Source organism: Arvicanthis niloticus, chromosome 2 (genome assembly GCF_011762505.2).
Source record: "Arvicanthis niloticus isolate mArvNil1 chromosome 2, mArvNil1.pat.X, whole genome shotgun sequence".
NCBI lineage: Eukaryota > Metazoa > Chordata > Mammalia > Rodentia > Muridae > Arvicanthis > Arvicanthis niloticus.
Genome location: NC_047659.1, coordinates 41,785,626 through 41,806,212, shown reverse-complemented (window position 1 = coordinate 41,806,212; position 20,587 = coordinate 41,785,626). Strand labels below are relative to the sequence as shown.

Sequence of the window (20,587 nt, the reverse complement as noted above, 5' to 3'; positions counted from 1 at the left end):
CATCTGTGAGGAGTCGTGGGGGAAGAAATTAAATGATGATCAAAATGGGAAGGAATTGTTTTTTAAAAATGCTAATTCTGGAAAACAATATTCTAAAAAGAATGATTTAAACAGATGGTCTCCGTAAAGGGGATAAATGAGAGCCGTGCATACTAAACTACTGACAGGGTTCATTCCTGAGAGAGAAAACTAACCATTGTTCAAGTAAACTCTATGCAGAACCTCAATATAGAAAAACTAAAAGTGAGGTGCAGAGACCTGGGTCTTCAGCTCTGCTGCACTCTGTTCTCACAACCCATACAGCACATCTGGAAAGCCTAATGCTGTTGTCTTGAGAACTTGTCGTTCTTGTATAAGTCTAAGAACTCATGTTGAGGCTCTGAGAAGATGCCGTAAACATTCTTCACATGAAACAATAGTATCTAACTAATGAGTGTGGTTGTTTAAAGAAGACGGCTTTGAGAATAGTGACTCGGCTTCTGCTGCTCTATCTGTGGGTCCAGGAAGGAGACTTACATCATTTATATCCATCAGTGACGGGGGCTCTTTATGGGCAAGGATTTCTGGTGAGGTCATGGCGAGGCGATGCATGAGCTGCTCTCCCATTCCTCCTAAGGATAACTGCTTTGTCAGAAGTTCTCAAACTTAGCTCTGCCTTGCAAAATATAGTTTTAAAATAAAACCCTGGATAAGGACAACACAATTGTTTGTTACAATACAACCAAACTTTACATCTAGCATGAAAGAGAGCCCTGCACCTGGAGATACTAAAGCTTTTTATTTATGTCAGGGCTTAAACAATTTGAGGTTTGCTTGCTTGCTTAATTCTTTTTTTTTTTTTTTCTTGATTCTTTGGTCTACTTACTTAATAGGAACCAACTGAACAAGGTCCCAAAGCTATTGTAATCTTCATGTGCACCTACAGAAAACATACTTGAGTAGTGAGCAGACAATGTAATAACATTCCTGCACGCTGGGAAGATGTGGACGTAGGACTAGATCAAATAGCACGAGGTGGGCACTAGTAAACAGGATTGTACTGAGATGAGGAATCCAGGGCAACAAAATCCCAGTGGGAAGAACTGGGACTGTTTAACAGTACAGAACAGAAATACATAGAAACCATAATTATGTTCAGATATGTGCCTATCTGCAAGCACTTCTTTTAAACACTTGGAGTTATGATAATCAATATATTTTGTGTTCCATTGTGCCAATTTGGGGTGAAAGGTATGGAATACAATAGCAGGTTTCTCTGTGGAAGATGCAGCTCTCTGTAAAAGCTGTTTTAAGAAAACACACTATTTTAACAAAGTCATGCATTCTGGGTAACCGGACAGGGGTAATCCAGGCTACTGGGTACAAGACAGGTATTGAATGAAGGACTTCCTAGGATGACCTAGTTTATAAGGTCTTTGACAAACTGAAGAAAAACATTCATAGCACTTTGATACTTATATATCTCTTCAGTTTACTAGCTATGACCTTCACATCACAAATTAAAACCATTTTAATCACTTCAGCCAAAAGTTATGTAACATAATGAGGCCTTCTAGCTCAATAAGTAAATCATCTGAAATCATAAGAAGTCTTTGGAATCCATATCACCACAAAAGTCACCGGAAATGATAATATCAACATATAAAATTTATTTTTTCTAAAAATACATCCTTCTTGTAGTTTAGAGCAATATTGCCTCTTTCAGTGGTATTATTATAAGCAGGATGCATCCAGTAGTATGCCAGGACATACCTAAACAATTGACACTATGAAAACATAGTTATTATTGATCGTATTTCACAAGGTCTGGGGCTCAAATATTCCCTTCCTAGCTAATTCCAAGAGACCATGGGGAAGAATGAAAACACAATTTATTCCAGTAAGGAATATCATTGGGTGCACCCCACATTAAATTAAGAGAATTTATGCAGACCTTTTCCTGAATTAAAAAGTAATATTTCCTTCACAGGAAGAATGTAAAAATTTGATTACATATGCTTAGTTGTTTCTTGTCAACTAAAATACTGCAATATTTTGAAAGAATGCATTCTTAAGTTCTCTCTCTCACTCTCTCTCTCTCTATGTGTGTATATATATACACACACATATATATATACATGCATACACACATATATATACCTACCATATATATCTACCATATATATGTGTGTATATGTATGTGTGTGTATACACACACACACACACACACACACACACATATATACATGGTAGAGACCCACTGTGTCAGCCTCCATCATTTTGGTTAGTTATATTTTCTCTGTACTTGTTAAAATCAGTTGTATAAATCTGAATAAGACAAGGCAGGTACCTGGCACGGTGAATTTTTCCATTTGTTGCTAAAGCTTCCCTCTATTTAAGATGCATTTTTAGAAGATTTGCTGCTTAGTATGTTCTGGAGCCATCTTCTCTGGTAGATCAAAGTCTACCACAGAAGTTCTGAACAGTAATTAGCTTTCAGCAATACCATGACCAACAAGATAAGACAGATCTAAAAACAAATTGCGACATGAGGAATAAAATTAAAACCACATCTAAAAATGTTGAAACTGTGGGTTTGAGAGATAATTCATCCATCTCTCCCAAGAGCCTAATCCCATGCATTTCCAAAAACATCTAAATTCTTTCTTTGTCTGGACAATTAACCCAAGACTTTTGAAGAGATGCAGGGAACTAGGCTGGAGGTGAAGCAGAGAATTGGAATATTGCAGGAGTAAGTCATTAAATAACTACAGTACTCATCAATCTGAGCTTTTGAAAATGATCTAAAAAGAGTCTTTTTACGGGATCCATCATTAAAAGCTGGCCATTTTCTGCCTTAAATTTGCATAGAAGAGCTAGTAATCAAGCACCACTGATGAATATTCAATGAAGAAACTGAGAATATAATCCCAGAGAACAGCTAGAGATGGTAACCAGAAGTAAAGAGTGGAGCTTTGATCCCAGGAAGTAAAGGGTGATTTGGATTGTAGAAACACAGGCAAGGAAAAGCAAGTCACATCTGCCCAAGCTACATTCAGTTTTCTGAACAATGCCCTAGAGTCCTCTAGGGTGAAATGGGAGGCGACTAGAACACCAACCCTCTGTGGAACCTGCAAACAGCTGCTGGATGCATTCCCCAGGAACAAGAGAGATAGGAATGAAGTGTGATGCAATTTTTCAAGAGTGTGGTGCGGATTATTAAATCTAAGCATTTAATTTGCAAAGGAGGATAGTATTACAATGACTACATTGATTACCATGAAATGTGTGACATCTGAATGAGCTTGGCAGGAAAAACGGAACTGTACTATGTAATTTAGAAACCTAAAGCTACTTATTTCTTCTAGGAACATGCATTTTATTCAATTAGTTTTCTACATTACTTATTTATAGTCAATGTGTGAAACATCCATGATGCCAACAAACATGATACACATGAAACCCTCCAACAAAATCGGATTTGTTCTACAAATCTAAGTGTCTGAATCTACACAATTTCTTAAAATCTGTATACCTCACAACTCAGGAAATGAATTACCAAATTAGAAGCAATTTTATAGTCACAACCTAAACGTCTATTCTTGATTTAGTTCCGAAATGTTTACTACAAGGAAACTTCTAGAACCATGTATAAATTCCTCATCTGTTTTGAACCCAACAGATTGCCCAGGAAATTCAGAGGCATTGTATATGAGGCTGTATAAAGGCATTGTCTTTTCAAATAGGTAAAGTGAAAATCCAGTGAGTTACTTCATGATGTGGGAGGGTGGGGGTGGGGAAAGGCCAAGTGTCAGACAGGTTGCTCTGTGTTACTTCACAAGGAGTTGACACTCCCAGAAAACCATCTCAGGGAAAACCCATTTCTCCCTCTCTCTCTTCCTCTCCCTTCCCCACCTGTGTCTCAACAAGGTTTTACTAATTGCCCCACCCCATTTTGAGCTGACAGTCTTTCTGCTTCTGCACTTTCTGGAGTGCTAAGAATACAGCATTGCGTGTGTCACCACGCCCAGCAGCAAAGCTTACCCTCACCAATCCTTCCTCTCCTCTACAGCCGACCCTTCTGTACCAAGGTTTTTCTGTTGCTCCCATCCAAAGCCATGGAATCAACTTTGTGACATTTCCTTCACAGAGGAATTTATACGTGAAAAAAATATGTTATAAGAAAATTTCTAGTATTAGTGAAATTTTGGGCACAGCTATCATTTTGTGCTAGTTAATTTGGGATTTGGGATAACGAAACCTTAGGCAAATATAACTCATCACATTTTTCTTTTAAATCATGAAAATGAAGGCTAGGAGAACTGCCATGAAAACGCGCAGGCTTTTCCCTTCATATTTTAGAACACTGGTCCACAAGGCTGTGAGGTGTTAGTTTCATGGAACATGTGTTTTTGAGGACATGTGTACTGAGTCAGGAGAGGGTGAGCTCAGATCACTGCAGAATCCTTTTAACTGTTAGCTTCCTGGCTTTGGGAAGAGGGGAAGATAGCCAAACACTTTCTATTTTACAACCTCACAAAAGGGAAGGCTGCATGCTTTCACATGAGAAGGAAACCCTAGGAACCTGCCTGGATGTCACCTGCTGAGAAGACTGCTTACCTATCCCTAAGCATAATTTTACTAATGAGTCACCAACAGTGATTCTTTTATTCCTTTCCTGTTCTGCTTGTTAGAAAAGAGGAGGAAGAACTGCAGCATGAAAGTGGCTTACTTCCTCCTGTGTAGAAGGCTGCCTGCAATTTCTTTAAGAGTCACACATACAATCACCATTGTAAGCCTTTATTTCTCAGATGACTTTACAGTTTCTCAGTTGTTAGAATCCATTGCACACACCATTAGACCCTGGAAGTGGACAGAGTGTCCTTCTTAGTTCCTATATGGGGTAATCGATTAATTTAATAAGAAGGACAAAAATAATAACAACCAGTTTCCTAGGCAGAGAGGAAAATTTACTGCCAACGTATCTCAGCTATGTTCTAATGATTTTATTCCATTGGCTCTTTGTGAGGATTAAATTCAACAGCATGTACAAAAGGCTTAGCAAATAAAAAATCTGATTGGTAGCCACTATCATTAATTCAGTAATATTTGAACTTGGCAACTGATGCCATCTTTGGTGGGGGCAGTAGAGCTAGTTTGCAGGGAAAGGCTGGAGTTCAGAAGCAAATTTAATAATCATTGCTAAATTAGGTACTTGGAAAACAGTCAGAAAAACAAAAACCACCACGGTAAGGAACCTTCACTGAAACTTGCCAAGCACATTGGGAAAGGAAGTGTGATATCCTCAAACTGGGGTGTGTGCGGCTCAATTTCACTTACTGTCTTTTTACACAACGGAGAACAGGCATAGACACAGTTTAACAGTAAGATATAAAAAAAGATATTTTGAACATACACCACACTTCTGCGTTCATTAATTGAAGGTAAGGGTGGGTGACAGATTCTTGTGGTGTTTCTGGACCTTAATGATTACGTTTGATCGGGACTAGTCCCAAAATGGTTTCTTTGCTATTACATATCAACGGGAGGGTGTTTTTATACATTAATAGGTGACAAATCCATGCTTCCAGTTGACAAAAGGTATTTTATGGACTTTTGTTTTCTCCATCTTAGATACTGTCCCCACCCTTTTTGACAACATAAATGTCTTCCAACTCATGTCTGAGAAGACCTTACCATCTATCTACTTTTTTCTATATTTTTGTCTTTTCACATCATAGTGAGCAAGCAATAATGTGTCACCTGCAGCCATTCACCTGCAAGCCAGGTCCCTGTTTCCAACTACCCCTCTGTCACTGTAAATCCGGCTCAGCGCCGAGGCCTGATTATCTGAGCTCTCAAACGTCTCTTTCTCTCTGTTATGTTCAGTCGAATCTACTCTCCCATCACCTCTCTCCTGGCTAGCTCTCATAGCTGCTTCACTGACCGGTCTGACTTTACACCTCTGCTCTTTCAACATAGCCTTCTTCACCCTCAAGCTATTCTCACACGATTACATGATTGTCATAATACATTACAACCTGTGCTTAAGACTTATGGGCAACTTTTGATTCCCTGAGAACAAAGAGAGACAAACACTTTACAGTGGTTCCACAGCCTCTTATGTCACCCTTATGTTTGCTGCCTCAGGCCCAGCAAACACCCCTGGGCACCCTCTGTGCCTAGTCCCTAGTTCAGATCTTCCTCTCCCTTCTTCCAGGAGTATTTCTTGACTTCCTGACCACATATGTTTCCCATCAAAAACTTTTATAACACCTTACAACTCTCCTTCCTAGCCCCAAATGAAATTTTGATTCAATTTCCTTTGACCACTTGATTGATATTCTCCGCTCTTACTAAAATGCAACCTCTCACAGACAGGGAAGCAAATTCATTTCTAGTTTAGCCCCAGTGCAAGCACATGCATGCAGGTGGTGTATGATGTACCAATATCCAAAAGTAAATATTTGTGGGATGGATGAATAAATAATATCAGATAAGCAGCCCATGGAAAGAGTACAGCTTTATAAAAAGAAGACAGAAAGAAACAGAAATAGAAGAAGAGGAATCAGTGGGCAGCTTGACTGTCATGGAAAATGGCGTCGGACCCATGGATAAAAATGGTTGGCTCAGATGCTCTAAGAACGTGAGATTTTGCAAAAAGCACACGAATGCTTCACCTTTAGTTTTAGAGAGTTGAGCTTCTCCTCCCGGAGGTGTTCTCTCAGCATCTCCCGGTGCAGCCGGTCCTGTTCTCTGGCAAACTCGCCCAGGGTGTACTGACGCACGCTGTTGTGACGGCTGGACATTCCCAGAGTGCTGCCACCCTGGCTGGGCACACTGGTGAAGCCCTGTCTCCTGGTGAAGTAGTATACGGTGACACAACTGAAGTGCACATTTTTCGTCCTCAGCCGTTTCTCCCTTTTGAGGATGGAGGAAGCTGGAAGAGAAACAAGCTGGTCAGTGAAGGCCAAGGCAGCAGCTCCCAGATGAGGCCAAGACCGCCCTGAATTCTGAGTCTATTGGGGGATCAAAATGTTTGGAGCCTTTCAGCCTTGAAAAATACTGAATCTCAGAGTTGGCAAAAAGGCCTTTTAATTTCCTTTCTTAACATTTTTTTTCTAGGCATAGTAGAATGCATTTCAAATGTTTTTGTAATTGCTCTCGAAGGAAATTTCTGGAGAGTCGCCAGTTAGTTTTGGAATTAGCAGCAGAATCTTATTCCTCATTTTCTTGAATCCCCTGAGCTTTGGTTTTCTGGATTTTGTACAGATAATATTCTACTACAATCAGAAAAGTCACAATATGGAAACCTCCATATCTTGGGTATCCTTTTAAAGAATATGCTTTAAAAAAAAACTAGCAGAATAAATTAAAGGAATAAGTCCTAATATTCTCCAGCACAGAAAGGTGGCTATTGGGCATAAAAACTTCTTTAATATTTTATAAAGAAAAAGAAGATAGGCAGTGAAGGATTCTAAGACAAAAAATGGCAAATGTTTATAAAAACTGCTAATTATAGTTAACCAATAATTGCATATCATATTCATACACATGTTAATGGAACTGGCTTGCTCTGTGGATATGCACAATTGTCACATGTCAACAGAAATGTATTGCTCATAATTCTGAAAAGATAAAATAATCTAAAATAATAAAAATCCATGAAAAACAGCTTATTGGCACTGCTAAAAATATCTTAACAACTTAAAATTTAACATAACTTTCATTAAGTAAAACAGTATCTCTCTCTTTGAAATAACATTATAGACAATTTTATTATAATATAAATATTAAGATTACTAAAAATGCCATAAAATATTCCAGGACTGCTGCTTCTTCATATTATTTTTTAATTAATAAACTTGAAAGTTTTTGTATACAACAGTGATGTTACACCATGGAATTGCCAAACCAAGTTAATTAATGTTTTGTGTGTTGATGATAGAACCATTATTATTAGTTGTGGGGATGGAAGAATAGTCTGATCATTGAGGAGAGTTTGTGTACATCTAAGACTGAGCAAAAGAGAGTCATGTGTGCTATCAACAGAACCTCCTGAAGCTGGTCAGCAGGATGGGCTCTCTGGTTGAGTCTATTTTAAAGTAGAACAGTCCAGATGTAAGGAGTCCAAATGATTTTGTTTAATATAATTGGTGTCCAAATTAAATTTAAACCTAAAAAGTCCAAATTTTACATCATATAATAAATTGTCTTAAGACATCGCTCAAGAAAGAAATGCATCCATTCTGTTGCAGGTCTGAAGCCTATGTCCTTCACACTCAGATGTGCCGAAGTCCTTCAGAGTATAACTTGTTTGGAACCAGGATTCTTACAAATATAGTCAGATTAAAATGAAATCATTAGTCACCTTAACCCAATAGGTGGCCTAACAAAAAGGCAAAATCTGGATACAGACTTAGAAAGAAGAGAGAGAATATGGAGAGACACAGGAAGGAGTGCTGTAGGATGGTGGATACAGACACTGAGTTCAAACACAAGTATTCAAGGAAGAATGTTTCTCTATGAACTGCAGAGGGACCATGACCCAGCCAACATCTAGGAAATTATAAGAAATTATAAGAAAGGAGAATTGTAAGAATTATAAGAAAGGATACTGGTGTGGGTCTCAGCCATTCTGTTCAGGGTGAATTTTTATGGAAGCTTCAGGAAAGCATGCATGCTAATAAATAATAGATAGTGAAGGAGAAGGCCTCAAACAGCAAGCTAACACCAGTGCACACTTACAGGAAGGCTGGTAGGATGGATCTCGTTCCCTAGGTTTATTTATATAATGGACACCAACAGAGGGCCTACTATGTACCAGCACTTTCTAGATAGGATGTATCTATGGAAAAATCTGGACCACGATGTTTCCATGGCTGGAACTCAGAATGAAGAGACTCCAGGAAAAGAATGACATTATTGTGAAAATTCTACTTTCCTATCTACCCTCTTTTATTAAAGAAGGAAGGAAGGAAGGAAGGAAGGAAGGAAGGAAGGAAGGAAGGAAGGAAGGAAGGAAGGCCTCTTATTAGTGTTGGGGGGGGGACTGATTAGGACACACTTTTGTTATGCCTGGTGGCAAGCACCTTTACCCTCTGAGCCCCTTTCCATCTTCTCTATTGTTTTAGCTCCTCAGAAGAGATTTTCAGAAAGTAAACTGCTTTCACACACGTGTACTTACTCGCATCTCCTTACAAATGACTTAGTGCGGCCTCCTTTATTCCTGGCATCAGAGACAGTTTTAAACTTTGATTTAAAGACACTGCTCTCCTTCATACCTGTGAGCTTAAATCATCTCAACCCTGAGAATACCGTGTCAAGATGGAGGAGACACCCAGAAAAAGCAAAATTCTGCCAACAGACTTGAAACCCTCATCTGTCACTGATTGATTGGCAGGTGAGGCAGGACCCTCTGGAGTTTGTGGGGGAGGGGAGAGAAACTTCCACCTTTTTGATCTGCTTATCATTAAAACAATACCCTTAAGACATTATTAGTCAAAGCCATAATTGTAGAGACCAGGGGAAAGTGTTTAATATACTCACTTAGGGTTATTATCATAAATACCTATGACAAATTGTGGCTTCTATTTTTAGAAAATCAGTGGCTCTCTAAACAAATTATCTTTAACAATGTATTTTATTCTAAGAAATTTTCATCTATTTGGATGCACCTACTATGTTACCTCTTTCCCAAAGCTAATTTAACTACCCTGCTTTGAGAAGTTTTGAGGCTGACAAGGTGGGAGAGTCTAGGGGTACACTCATCCTGAGTAGGGCTAACATTGTAAAAGTGTATTACAAATATTGCTGCCTGCCGTATGCTAGGGGTTACAGTGCACACATGTGCTGATAAAGGCTTTAATATCATAAACGGCATTGGAAAGACAATGCTCCAAAAGCTGATGAAGTCAACACATTGAAATACTCTAAATTCAGCCTAATGGATAATTCTGTGGGGTTTTAGAACTTTAGAAGACATCAAGGCCCCTCTTTTGGAGATTAAATCAGAGCCCTGGTATGGGCCATTAGGAGGTATCATGGGCCTCCAGGCTTACTATAACTAACTTCACTACAACGAATCATTGAGAGAGAGAGAGAGAGAGAGAGAGAGAGAGAGAGAGAGAGAGAGAGAGAAGACAGAGAATATGTACATCTGGATAAAAGGCTAGATTCACTTAGCACATCTGTCTCAGGGAATGTAAACATCCCTGATATACCCATCTAGACATTTGTGCCTGTTACGGAATGAAAGAACTTCACTTTGTGTGCCTATGGGCTCTGAGTCAGCTTTACTGCAGTGAGGCCAAGTGCAAGCAAAAGAAAGTGGGAGAATGTGGCTTTTAATGCTACTTTCAAAAAAGGCAGTTTTCATATTCCACACCAATTTGAAGCATCTTTCAGTTTATTGCCTTTTTTTAACCGCAATTACTACCCCAACACAAAAGCATCTAAGCACAACAATGCCAGGTCTACGCTGCAGAAGACAGTTCTTGGGGGGAGAGGGGGACCCAGAAGCCTATATGACAGAGTGAGACACTCTTCTCAAAACCAAAACGATGAAACCCCAAAAGCTGGAAGATAGATGAACTCACAACACCAAGGAAAGGATATCAATAAATAATACAATTTACATCATGTTATATAAAGGAAGCATTCATAAATTCGGTGAACTGAAAACATAAATCCAAACCTAACAATTAGACCACAGTTTACCATGTTTTAAAGGAAGCAGTTGCCTTGATTAGGCAAACAGTGTGCGTTTTTTTTTTTTGTTTTGTTTTTTTTTTTTTGTTTTTTTTTTTGTTTTTTTTTCTGATCTCATACAAAACTTGAGCTTAAAACAGACAAACAAGGAAGAACCAATCAAACAAACAAAAACTAGGCATTGTGGCATGTGCCTATCATCTTAGCACTTTGGGAGGTGGAGGCAGGGTGATCAGAAGTGCAAGGCTAGCCTGATTTACATAGTGAGCTCCAGGCCAGACTGAGATCCTGCTGAAAGAAAGAAGGAAAGAAAGAAAGAAAGAAAGAAAGAGAGAGAGAGAGAGAGAGAGAGAGAGAGAGAGAGAGAGAGAGGAGGGGAGGGAAGGAAGGAAGGAAGGAAGGAAAAAGCAAAAAAAAGAGGGAGGGAAAGGAAAGAAGGAAGGAAGGAGGGAAGGAAGGAAGAAAAGAAAGAAATGAAGGAAGGAAGGAAGGAAGGATGGAGAGAAGGAGGAAGGAAAGAAAGAAAACGATTATTATCTATAGCCAAACTACCTAGAACACACACCAGAAGATGACCAAATCAATATATGAAAGATAGTAAATCAATCATTCAAAGTTTAGTCATATTAGGCTCCAAAAAATTTCGACTGGTTCTGTCCTACTGCCTGAGTAGTGTGAGAGGGAGAACACAAAGGTGGGCGGGCGGGGAGTTAGGGGAGGATCTGCAAGGAGTCAGGGATGAAAGATGAATAGGATCAGTGTATAAAATTCTCAAAAAAATAATCAAAACATTACTTAAAAAAATAAAAACTACCTGTCCTTATAGGCTAGAGTACTTCCTCAAGACTATAAGAATTTTTATCTGACTTGTCAGTTTTACTTTTTTCTGATTAATTTTTATTTATAATCAGCCATTCATGAACACCATTGGCGTGTGCATTTTGTGTTGTTGATCTTTGCACACACAGCCCACACAGTGTCCCATCTGAGGATCTGGACTTCAGATTCCAATACAGAGAGAGGTATGCAGAACAAATGCTTCGATGGCAAGGTCGGTGCCACCATCAGACTCTCTTCTTCCCTCAGAACCATCAAAAAAGTCTTGCTGGTGGTGGGAACAGGAAGCGGAACTGTGTATTTTGATATTAAATTTGATACATGCAAGTTAAAAAGCTTACAGTTCATTCTTATGTTAAACAAAGGGAAAATTCAATTATATCTTTGAGGAATAAAGTCAACAATACAGTTTTATCTCCTGTGCTTGATACACAAAAGGAGATTGCCCATGAATTGTTAAGTCCACAAATTTAGATTTTGGGCAAATGTAGTAGAAGTCACAGGAAACTGCTAAAGTCTTCTTGTTTGTTTGTTTGTTTGTTTGTTTTTCTTGTTAGAAAAACCCAGGTGATAAAGGAGTATGTGTTTTTAAAACCACACAGATAAAATTAGTGTGGAAATTGGTTCTTACCATTTGAAGGTGAGACTCAGTTGCCAAACTGGGAAGGTTAGCTCACAAAGGATCCAATTTTATGTAGAAACCATTTTATGTAGAAACTAACATTAGATGATAGAGAAATGTCCAGTCAAGTTAAGACTAAGTTGGTCTTTATAAATAGCCTGCAGACTTCTCATGATCATATTCTCTCTCTCCATCTTGGTATGATTGTCAGGACTAGGCTGTTCCTGGGCAGGATGTCATGAAAATGGGCTCAGTCTTAACCACAAGTGAGGGATGGAAATTGACCTAGTATCAAAAAGACAGTAATTCCCCTGAGAGTGTTTCCAACTGGGGTCAAAAGCAATGCTGCCTTGTTCTAGCTGCTCCCTTTAGTCCGCTGAGTCACAATTGAAGGTTTCCTAATACACAGGCCCCAGTCATATTTTCAGATTTATTTAGCTCAGGTATTTAGGGCAGATCCTTTACATGAGAGAAACTTCAAAGGGCTGGTATTACTGGGGAAGCATCATGAAGCTTAATTGCTTGAGAGGCAACTAGCAAGCAGAGACCAATTGAGAACATTTTCTTTAGAACTTTGAACAAAATTCAAATTACTTTAAGTATGTGAAGTTACTTGACCTTTTATGTAGATGGCTAAAATCAGTGAAAAGTGTCAGATTTAGTAAAGTAAGTTATGGCCTTGCTTCTTAAAGCACTGCCCTTGTTATTATGAAAGCCATCTTTAAAAATGGTCTTAAATGCAAGTTGGTCCTTCACTGATACATTGGTTTTTCTGTAGTGCGAATGACAGTTCTCTCTCTCTCTCTCTCTCTCTCTCTCTCTCTCTCTCTCTCTCTCTCTCTGCTAGGGGATTGAACCTAGGGCCTCACACAGGCTAAACAAGTGCTTTACCAGTCAGCTATATTTCTCTTTCTAAACCCCTAAGTGACATTCTTTTGTGTCTCAAGACATCCTACCAACTTACGTACCAGTAATTAAGCAAGCAGATTAGACTACCCCAAAATATAAAATCACACCCCAAAAAAGCAGTTAGACATGCTGATCACAGTTAACCAGAGGACAAGGTTTATAATTCATATATGGGTCTAGGTACTACTCTTGGCTACAAAGCAGGTTTGACACCCACCCCATCTTAAATACTAAGTTAAAAATATTCACCACTGGGTGACCCTTGAGACGTGCAAGAGTAAGAAGTTGCTGAACTGTAGCTTCTACGTTAAATCATTTACAATGAGACTCTTCTGACTGGTTTATGTAAAGTATAAAAACACCCCTCTCATAGAAGACCACGTGAAAAAGACAAGTGCTCTTTAAGGCAGCAGAAGATACTGCATATACATGCAAAACCCAACAGAGTGGCAGAAACAGAGATTATATGGAAAGCTGACCCTTGAGGCCGCCTGACAAAAGCTTTGTTTAAGATCATGAACATGCATGTCACGTCCTCATCCATTCAATCTGTCAGCTCCATCAGCAGGAGCTGGCAGGAGATCTATACTGAGGGACCAGCTCTCCTCTGTCTCTCCTGACAGGCACAGCCCAGGGTGTTGAGCACTCTGCAAACTGCATTTCCTTTTATATCTGTTAGCGCAACAGAGCAGTGGTCTATTGATAGTCTCGGCTTGGGATAAAATACAGCTTTCTGCTCAAGGTTCTGATGTGAACTCCAAACACTGCAGGTGACAGTCAGTGTCAAGTTGACCTTCCAGCCTCCATGGCACACATAATTAAAATGATTAACCCACAAGAGGCGATGACGTCTAAGTAGCTATTTTGCTTTTTTTTTTTTTTTTTTTATTAAAGATACCACTTCCTTTCATGAGCCTTGTGAATAATTGTAAAAGTAGGGTCTGTTTTGATCATCCTGAATCGAAAAACAAAACAAAAAACACAAAAAATCAAAATATACACTTTAAGGTTATAAAGTTGAAATAAAAGAGTAAAGGATTTATTCTTTTCTCTCTTTTCTTTCATTTTCATACATAATTAGCCTGGCTTGGACAGGCCCTTTTACAAAGATTTGATCGCCCTTGAGTGTACCACTAAGGAGGCATCCTGTCTCCCGTTCTCACTTAGTTATATGCCTTTCCTTTTGCACCAAGTTGTCTACCTGTCTCTAGTCCCAAGCACCATGGGTCTTAGCTCGCCACTTCCACACCTGACCAACAATCTTCTTTTTGCATCAGTTATACCTTTATATTATAAATCACCTAAGGACAGTTTATATGTTAAAACATGCAAGCCAAATACTTGAAGCACAATAATATACTCTTAAAATATCTAGCAAAATTGAGGTGTGCCGTCCTGCGTAACAGTGCCCAAAGCATGAAGAGAGGTTCGGAATTTATTTATTTTTTTTTGGTTCATTTATTCAACTAGCCACATGACTTTATCTCTATGGAGAACCATTTTACAGACTCTTTACAATGCTATTAGTTTTCCCCCACTATCTTTATTTACTGACAAAATATAACAAATTTCTAGGGACTAGTTGTATCTTCTCAGAATAATGTTAACAATTACACGCACAGAACAAATGTTATCAAAGGCTTTGTCTTCTGCTTTTACAGGATGTTTCTTCATTGGAAGCATGCAGCACCAAAAAAGAAAAATGTGAAAATACTTTCCTTTCCTAATATCTGCAAAATAATAAAAGGTCCAATGATATAGTCAGTGAAATCCAAATTCTAATAGTTGCTATGATATTTTCTATGAATTGTATTACATACTCATATTATAAGAAATAACTACCTTTGTGAGAGGCCTGAATCACAGATGGAAAATATTGCATGTGCACAGTAATATCTTGACGATGCTGTTCCTTTATCATCAGTGAGAACGGAAGTCCCAGCTCCTGTGCAGCTGGTTTCCTTAATCTCTCACATGTGCAATTAAGCACTGAAACTTCGCGCTCAAGAAACACATTTCACTGCCACTAAAGGAACAGTTATTGTCAAAACACATAAACCCATGGCTCTAGCTTCATTAGAACCTCAACATGCATAACCTGGAGACCATATCGTTTCTTACTGGGAAGAGGTAGTCCTTACTACAGGTAAGTAATCACAGCTCTGGCTGTCGTCCAAGGTGTAAGCACTTTCCTCTGCTGTCTCAGCAATTCTCCTGATGTCAAAGACGCATTAAAATAAATGGAAACCATATGTCTCCTCAGCAGAACACCGGCGCTGCTCATACAACCAAGGGGCAATGCAATTCATTACAACCACTGGAGGAATATTTGGGGGGCATGGACTAGCTCAGTGTAAAATGAAGCTGCATGGGGCCTTCTCACAATGAATGGAGGAGACATTTGCTATTCTTCAGCTCTCCTAACCTGGTTTACTGTGTTTTACATTTTTTTCCCCCAATACCACCATGAGCTGCTCCGGTTGGAAGGATTCACTGGCATTTTCCACCTGCTCAATGACTTCCTGAGCAGTGTTTCATCTATTCCAGCATTATAGCCCTGTCAAACCCAATACATCATAATAACCCAGGTCCGAATAGTGCTTAAAAACAAAGAAACACAGCAGAACAAAGCTCCGTAACAATAAACAAACAACAACAAAAAAATTCTTCTGAGATCACTTGAAATTTATTCTGCAGAGCTAGACTGAGTCAAAGACCAGGCCCTTGAGCTTTGAACTGTGTCAGGAATGATAAAATGTGAAAACAGGATTCAAAAAAAAAATCTCATCAGACCTAAAAAAAAAAGTCCTTCTTACATATATTCCAAATTAAGATGCAAATCATTTTAAAGAGCATAATAGGAGGACACTAATCAGACGTATTTTAATGGCTGCGTATGTCATAAAAGTTTGAAAGAAGATTAGAAGCTGCAAGGTTAAAGCCCAGAGTACAGGGCAGCTGGAGGGGGGGGGGGGAACAGCTTGGGGAAGGGGAGAGCTGGGGCAGCTGGAGCGACTGGGCTACCTTCTGTTTCTTGGTTGGCAGTGAGGGATCCAGGAGGGCTTTGAACATCCCAGATAATAACTTTGAGATCTGAATTTTTTTTGTAAGTAAATAAATGTGTGTACGTGGGCACACATGTGTGCCCGTGTATGCATGGGTGTGTGTTACTGAGCTTGCGGTTCATAATCTCCAGTATCTATTAGGGTTGGATGTTTACTTGCTGAAAGCCTAACATCTAAAGTGATGCCATTCTGTGGTGCTGTGGGGTGAAGAGGAGATGCCCCAAGAGCTCAGTTGTTTGAACACCCATCCCCAGATGGAAGTGTTGCTTTGAAGTATTGTGGAACATGTAGGAGGTTGGCCTCATGTTGGAGACTGTCAAGGACTAGGGGGTAGGCTTTGAATTTGATACCCGGGGCCCCAGGTTTTTTTTTTCCCCCTGCTTAGCATTTCTTAGATGTGAGAGACTGAGGGGACTCAGCTCTATACTCCTGTCACCGTGGAGTCACTGCCACCACTTCTTAGCCTGTATGATGGACTGCACTCTCAAACTGCCAATTATGATACACACCGCAACCCCAACCCCAAGAGTTGCTGCTTTTAGGGATTTTCTCAGCAACAAGAAAAGTGACTAAATGGTATGAGATGGTATTTGCAAGGTCAGCTTATGTGGGGAGGGGTCTCTTTATGATTAGTGTTCTTACAGAAAGGAGTCTTAACTTCTTGTACAACATGAAGACATACCAAGAAGGGTGTATCTATGAGATCCTCACTGTACACCATCTCTGCTGATGTTATGCCAACATCCCAGTTACTAGATCTGCAACCCAAGTCATGATGTTTTGTTATAACAAGCACACAGACTATGTGCCTACCCCTTTAAAAATGGAAATGAGAGAATTATTGAGCACCAAGTCTGAAACAGAATTATCATTTATTATCTACAAAAGAGATACAACACAGCTCAAGTGTCACAACCTCAGAAACAACATATCCTAGCCTCATAAAGGTAATTTAAAAAGGTCTCTGTTGGTCATTATTAGGTAAGGACAGAGGAAGGTGGGGTGTGCCTCACTCGGTGTGAAACCTCTGAGAAACAGCAGGGTGCTGTGTGAGAGGGTGCACTTGCTAAGCGAAACTTCTAAACTAAATTACAGGAACAGAGGATTGCACACTGGGCAAAATCACCAACAGCAGAGCTCTAAACCGGCAGTTCTCAACCTGTGGGTCACGATCCCCTCGGCAAACCCCTGTCTCCAAAATATTTATATTATGATTCATAATGGTAACAAAATTACAGTTATGAAGTAGCAACTAAAATACTTTTATGGCTGGGTGTCACCACAACATGATAAAGTGTATTAAAGGGTCACAGCATTAGGAGGATCAAGACCCACTACAAGGGGTTTAGAGTCTAAACCTTTTTGCATTGCATTCAAACAAAATGAGATTCACCAGCTATGACCGGGATCCTTGTGGTCAAATGCCATCTTTCCTCATTAATTTCTTGCCAGTTTATCTCTTTTACAGCATAACTTGTCAAAGGAAAAACGCATGTATTGAAGAGAGGACACACTGTCCTCATGGCTCCAGGGCACACATAACTTTACATTAACAAACCATTTGAAATATACTATATTTTACATATCAGACAATCTAACATAACAAAAATCAACTGGGCTCTAAACAATCCATCAATAATGAACTTGTAAGTTCATCTCTCTGAAGCAAGTAGCTGATAGCGTGGAGAGTTACTTGAATGGAAATGATTTTGAAAGAAAAATCCTGCAGATAACATATCACTAATTGGTATTGACCTCCAGCAAAAACATGACTGACGTTCCAGCCTTTAGCAGTCTATTAGGGACGGGTTTTTGAAATGATTTTTTTGCCTCTTGGTATTTAAATTGTCATCTGCATTGTAGATCAGAGACTGTCATATTTAAAAAAAATACGTTGCTCAAAATATGTTAATGACTAATGAAATTTTAGGAGATACAGACATGCTCTAAGACATATATTTTCCGAGACATATATTTAGGAGACAAAAAATGTGCTCTAGTGCTTGAGACAAAAGATAAACACACAAGAAGTAGTTTGAAAGCATCGTCCCGTTGAAACAGCATAGTCAAGAATGTAAGTTGAGAGCAAGTTTTTATTTTTTATTTTTGGTTTTCTAATTTGGGGACTGACTGTATCCTCGTACTAAAACATTGTCTGAGACTGGAAAATATTATCGGGGCAGAGTGCTTTCCTAGCATTCCTGATGCCCTGGGTTCAATGCTCAACATCATCATAAACAAGTTATCCTATTAATATAGTCTATTAATATTTAAAGGATGGAAGATCAGAGACAAGACTCATGGGTCAAGAACAAAGTGCTGTGTTGCAGGAGCACCTTGGTACTTGTTCCTCTTACCCTTCCTCCCTGGCGCCAGAAGTTCTACTGAGCAATGTGCAGGGGCTCAAAGAGATTCTAGACACACAATAGCTTTGAACTGCACCACATGTACAGCTAGCTTGGTAACTGGTATAGCATGCAATAAGCAAGTCTGTTCTATCTTAAAGGAAGACATAGCCTCATACCTCAAGGTTGCCTGGGACAAATGTGATGTAGAAAATTCAAAGAGGTCAGGAAGTATATTTATTTTATCTTTAGAAAGACATGCAAAGATGCAAGAGATCTGAGGCTCACTTGTCAGAGGAGCACTGCCTGCACATGTAGAAGATCTGAGTTTGATTTCCAGCACCCACAGGGCAGGTAACAAATATAATTCCAGCTCCAGGGATCCAAAGCCCTCTTTTGGTGTCTTCAGGCACTAGGCATATGTATGGTACACACACACACACACACACACACACACACACACACACACACACACGCAGGCAAGACACTCAACCACATTAAGAAAAAAATCTTTAAAAATGGAAAAGTATGTTCCAGCAATATTTTAATTATTTTATCCATTCTGATATCCCAAACATTTAAAATAGTATTTGCAGTCAGGATCTATTTAACGCATATTTGTTGAATCAATGAGTTATGCTAATATGATTTTTGTAATTATTTTATAATAGAAGATAAAATTAATAGATGTTGGAATAATCTCAAATTCCTGTGGAATCTCACTCCTTAATTTTACTACCTTTTTTCTTGCATGTAATTCATATCACACAGAGCAAATATAAAGAATAAACTTCCTTAACAATTTATTCATATTCTCAAAATGATGCATTCTGGTTTTTAAATTTCCTAGAAAACTAAGAAGGAATGAAACTTTCCTGAAACTGTATTTTCCTGTCTAATTCAAATCTCTGTTGGAACTTCTCAAGCTAGCCTCATTTGAAAACATAACTCAATACATACACTGACTGCAATTTTAGGAACACCACTTTCTTTCTTGTTAACTGCTCAGAGTCCTGCAACACAACAATTACAGAAACACATACTCAGCATGTACTATGTGAGGTAAAAACTGTATTCAGAGGACCTAAAGAAACACTCTTCCCTGTAGAGAATCTACCAAGTAAACACCCTCCCAAAAAATACTTAATGTTGGTGAGATGCAGTTTCCCCTGTAGACCTTTAAAAGGTGCCCAGATGTTTTGCTTTACAAGCATCTTGCCAAAGAAAGGGATCAGTCCGAAGAGCTCTGCAATAGCTTTTGCAGCTCCGAGGAGCTGAATTATGGACAGCTCTGCCTTCTCATCTATGAGGTAAGTAGCCCACTTATCAGGTGTGACTTGATACACAGGAGCCATCTCAGAGGATCTAGAAGAGCTTTCTATCTGTGCTCTTCCCATGCCATATGGAGTATCTGTCAGGAGAATAAATGGTTTTCCAAAGCTAAATGTAACTTCAGGCTTTGACTGTATATAAAAGAGAAGAGGGGTAGCAGGGAGTCGATCAGTTTTTTTTTTTTCTGTCCTTCTACATATTTGGGGTTTATGTTTCTTGGAACAGATACAAGAGAGTGGGCAGAGTAATCAGGGTCACGTGTTATAGAGCATGAGTCAACCTTTGTTCTTTCAAGAGCATCACTTCTAAACAATTTCCATTCTCCTTTTATCATTTGACACTGCAGAAACTTCTAACCTGGTCTCAGTGGTCGGTCTGTCTGCTGATGCCTCCAGGCTCCCTCTTAGCATGGTCTAAATTCCATTAACAGTGATTTATAGGAGCAACATTTTCATCTCTAACTCCCACCTGAGTCTCATTTAGTCACCAATGGCCACTTGGACTTGAGATTTGGGCAAAAGGAAAAAATGAGAAATGAAATAAATGTTAGGTGGACTTGAGTCAGTCCAGACTTCTGGTCTTTGGTTAAGAGTCTCTGTAAAGACAATAGGCATCTCTTTCTTGGTTTCTTTGTTTCTTTGTCTCTTTGTTTCTTTGTCTCTTTCTTTGTTTCTTTCTTCCCTTTTAAAAATCTGAGTGATGCTGACAGAATTAAAGGATGGTTACTGTTCCTAGAGGCCATGCATTCAACTACTTTATTCAAAAGAAGTCACCTCTTTGTGTTTAGT

At 39.1% G+C, this 20,587-nt stretch overlaps 1 protein-coding gene across 3 annotated transcripts in view; it reads right to left on the bottom strand.

The window, feature by feature from the left end:
• Csrnp3 (cysteine and serine rich nuclear protein 3) overlaps nt 1-20,587 on the bottom strand; it is a 181,307-nt gene that overhangs the window by 16,337 nt on the left and 144,383 nt on the right. For all 3 annotated transcript variants that reach the window (XM_034494532.2, XM_076928838.1, XM_076928837.1), the window contains one exon: nt 6,660-6,919. In XM_034494532.2, coding sequence (XP_034350423.1) covers nt 6,660-6,919 — 260 coding nt within the window. The remainder of the gene's footprint in view (nt 1-6,659; nt 6,920-20,587) is intronic.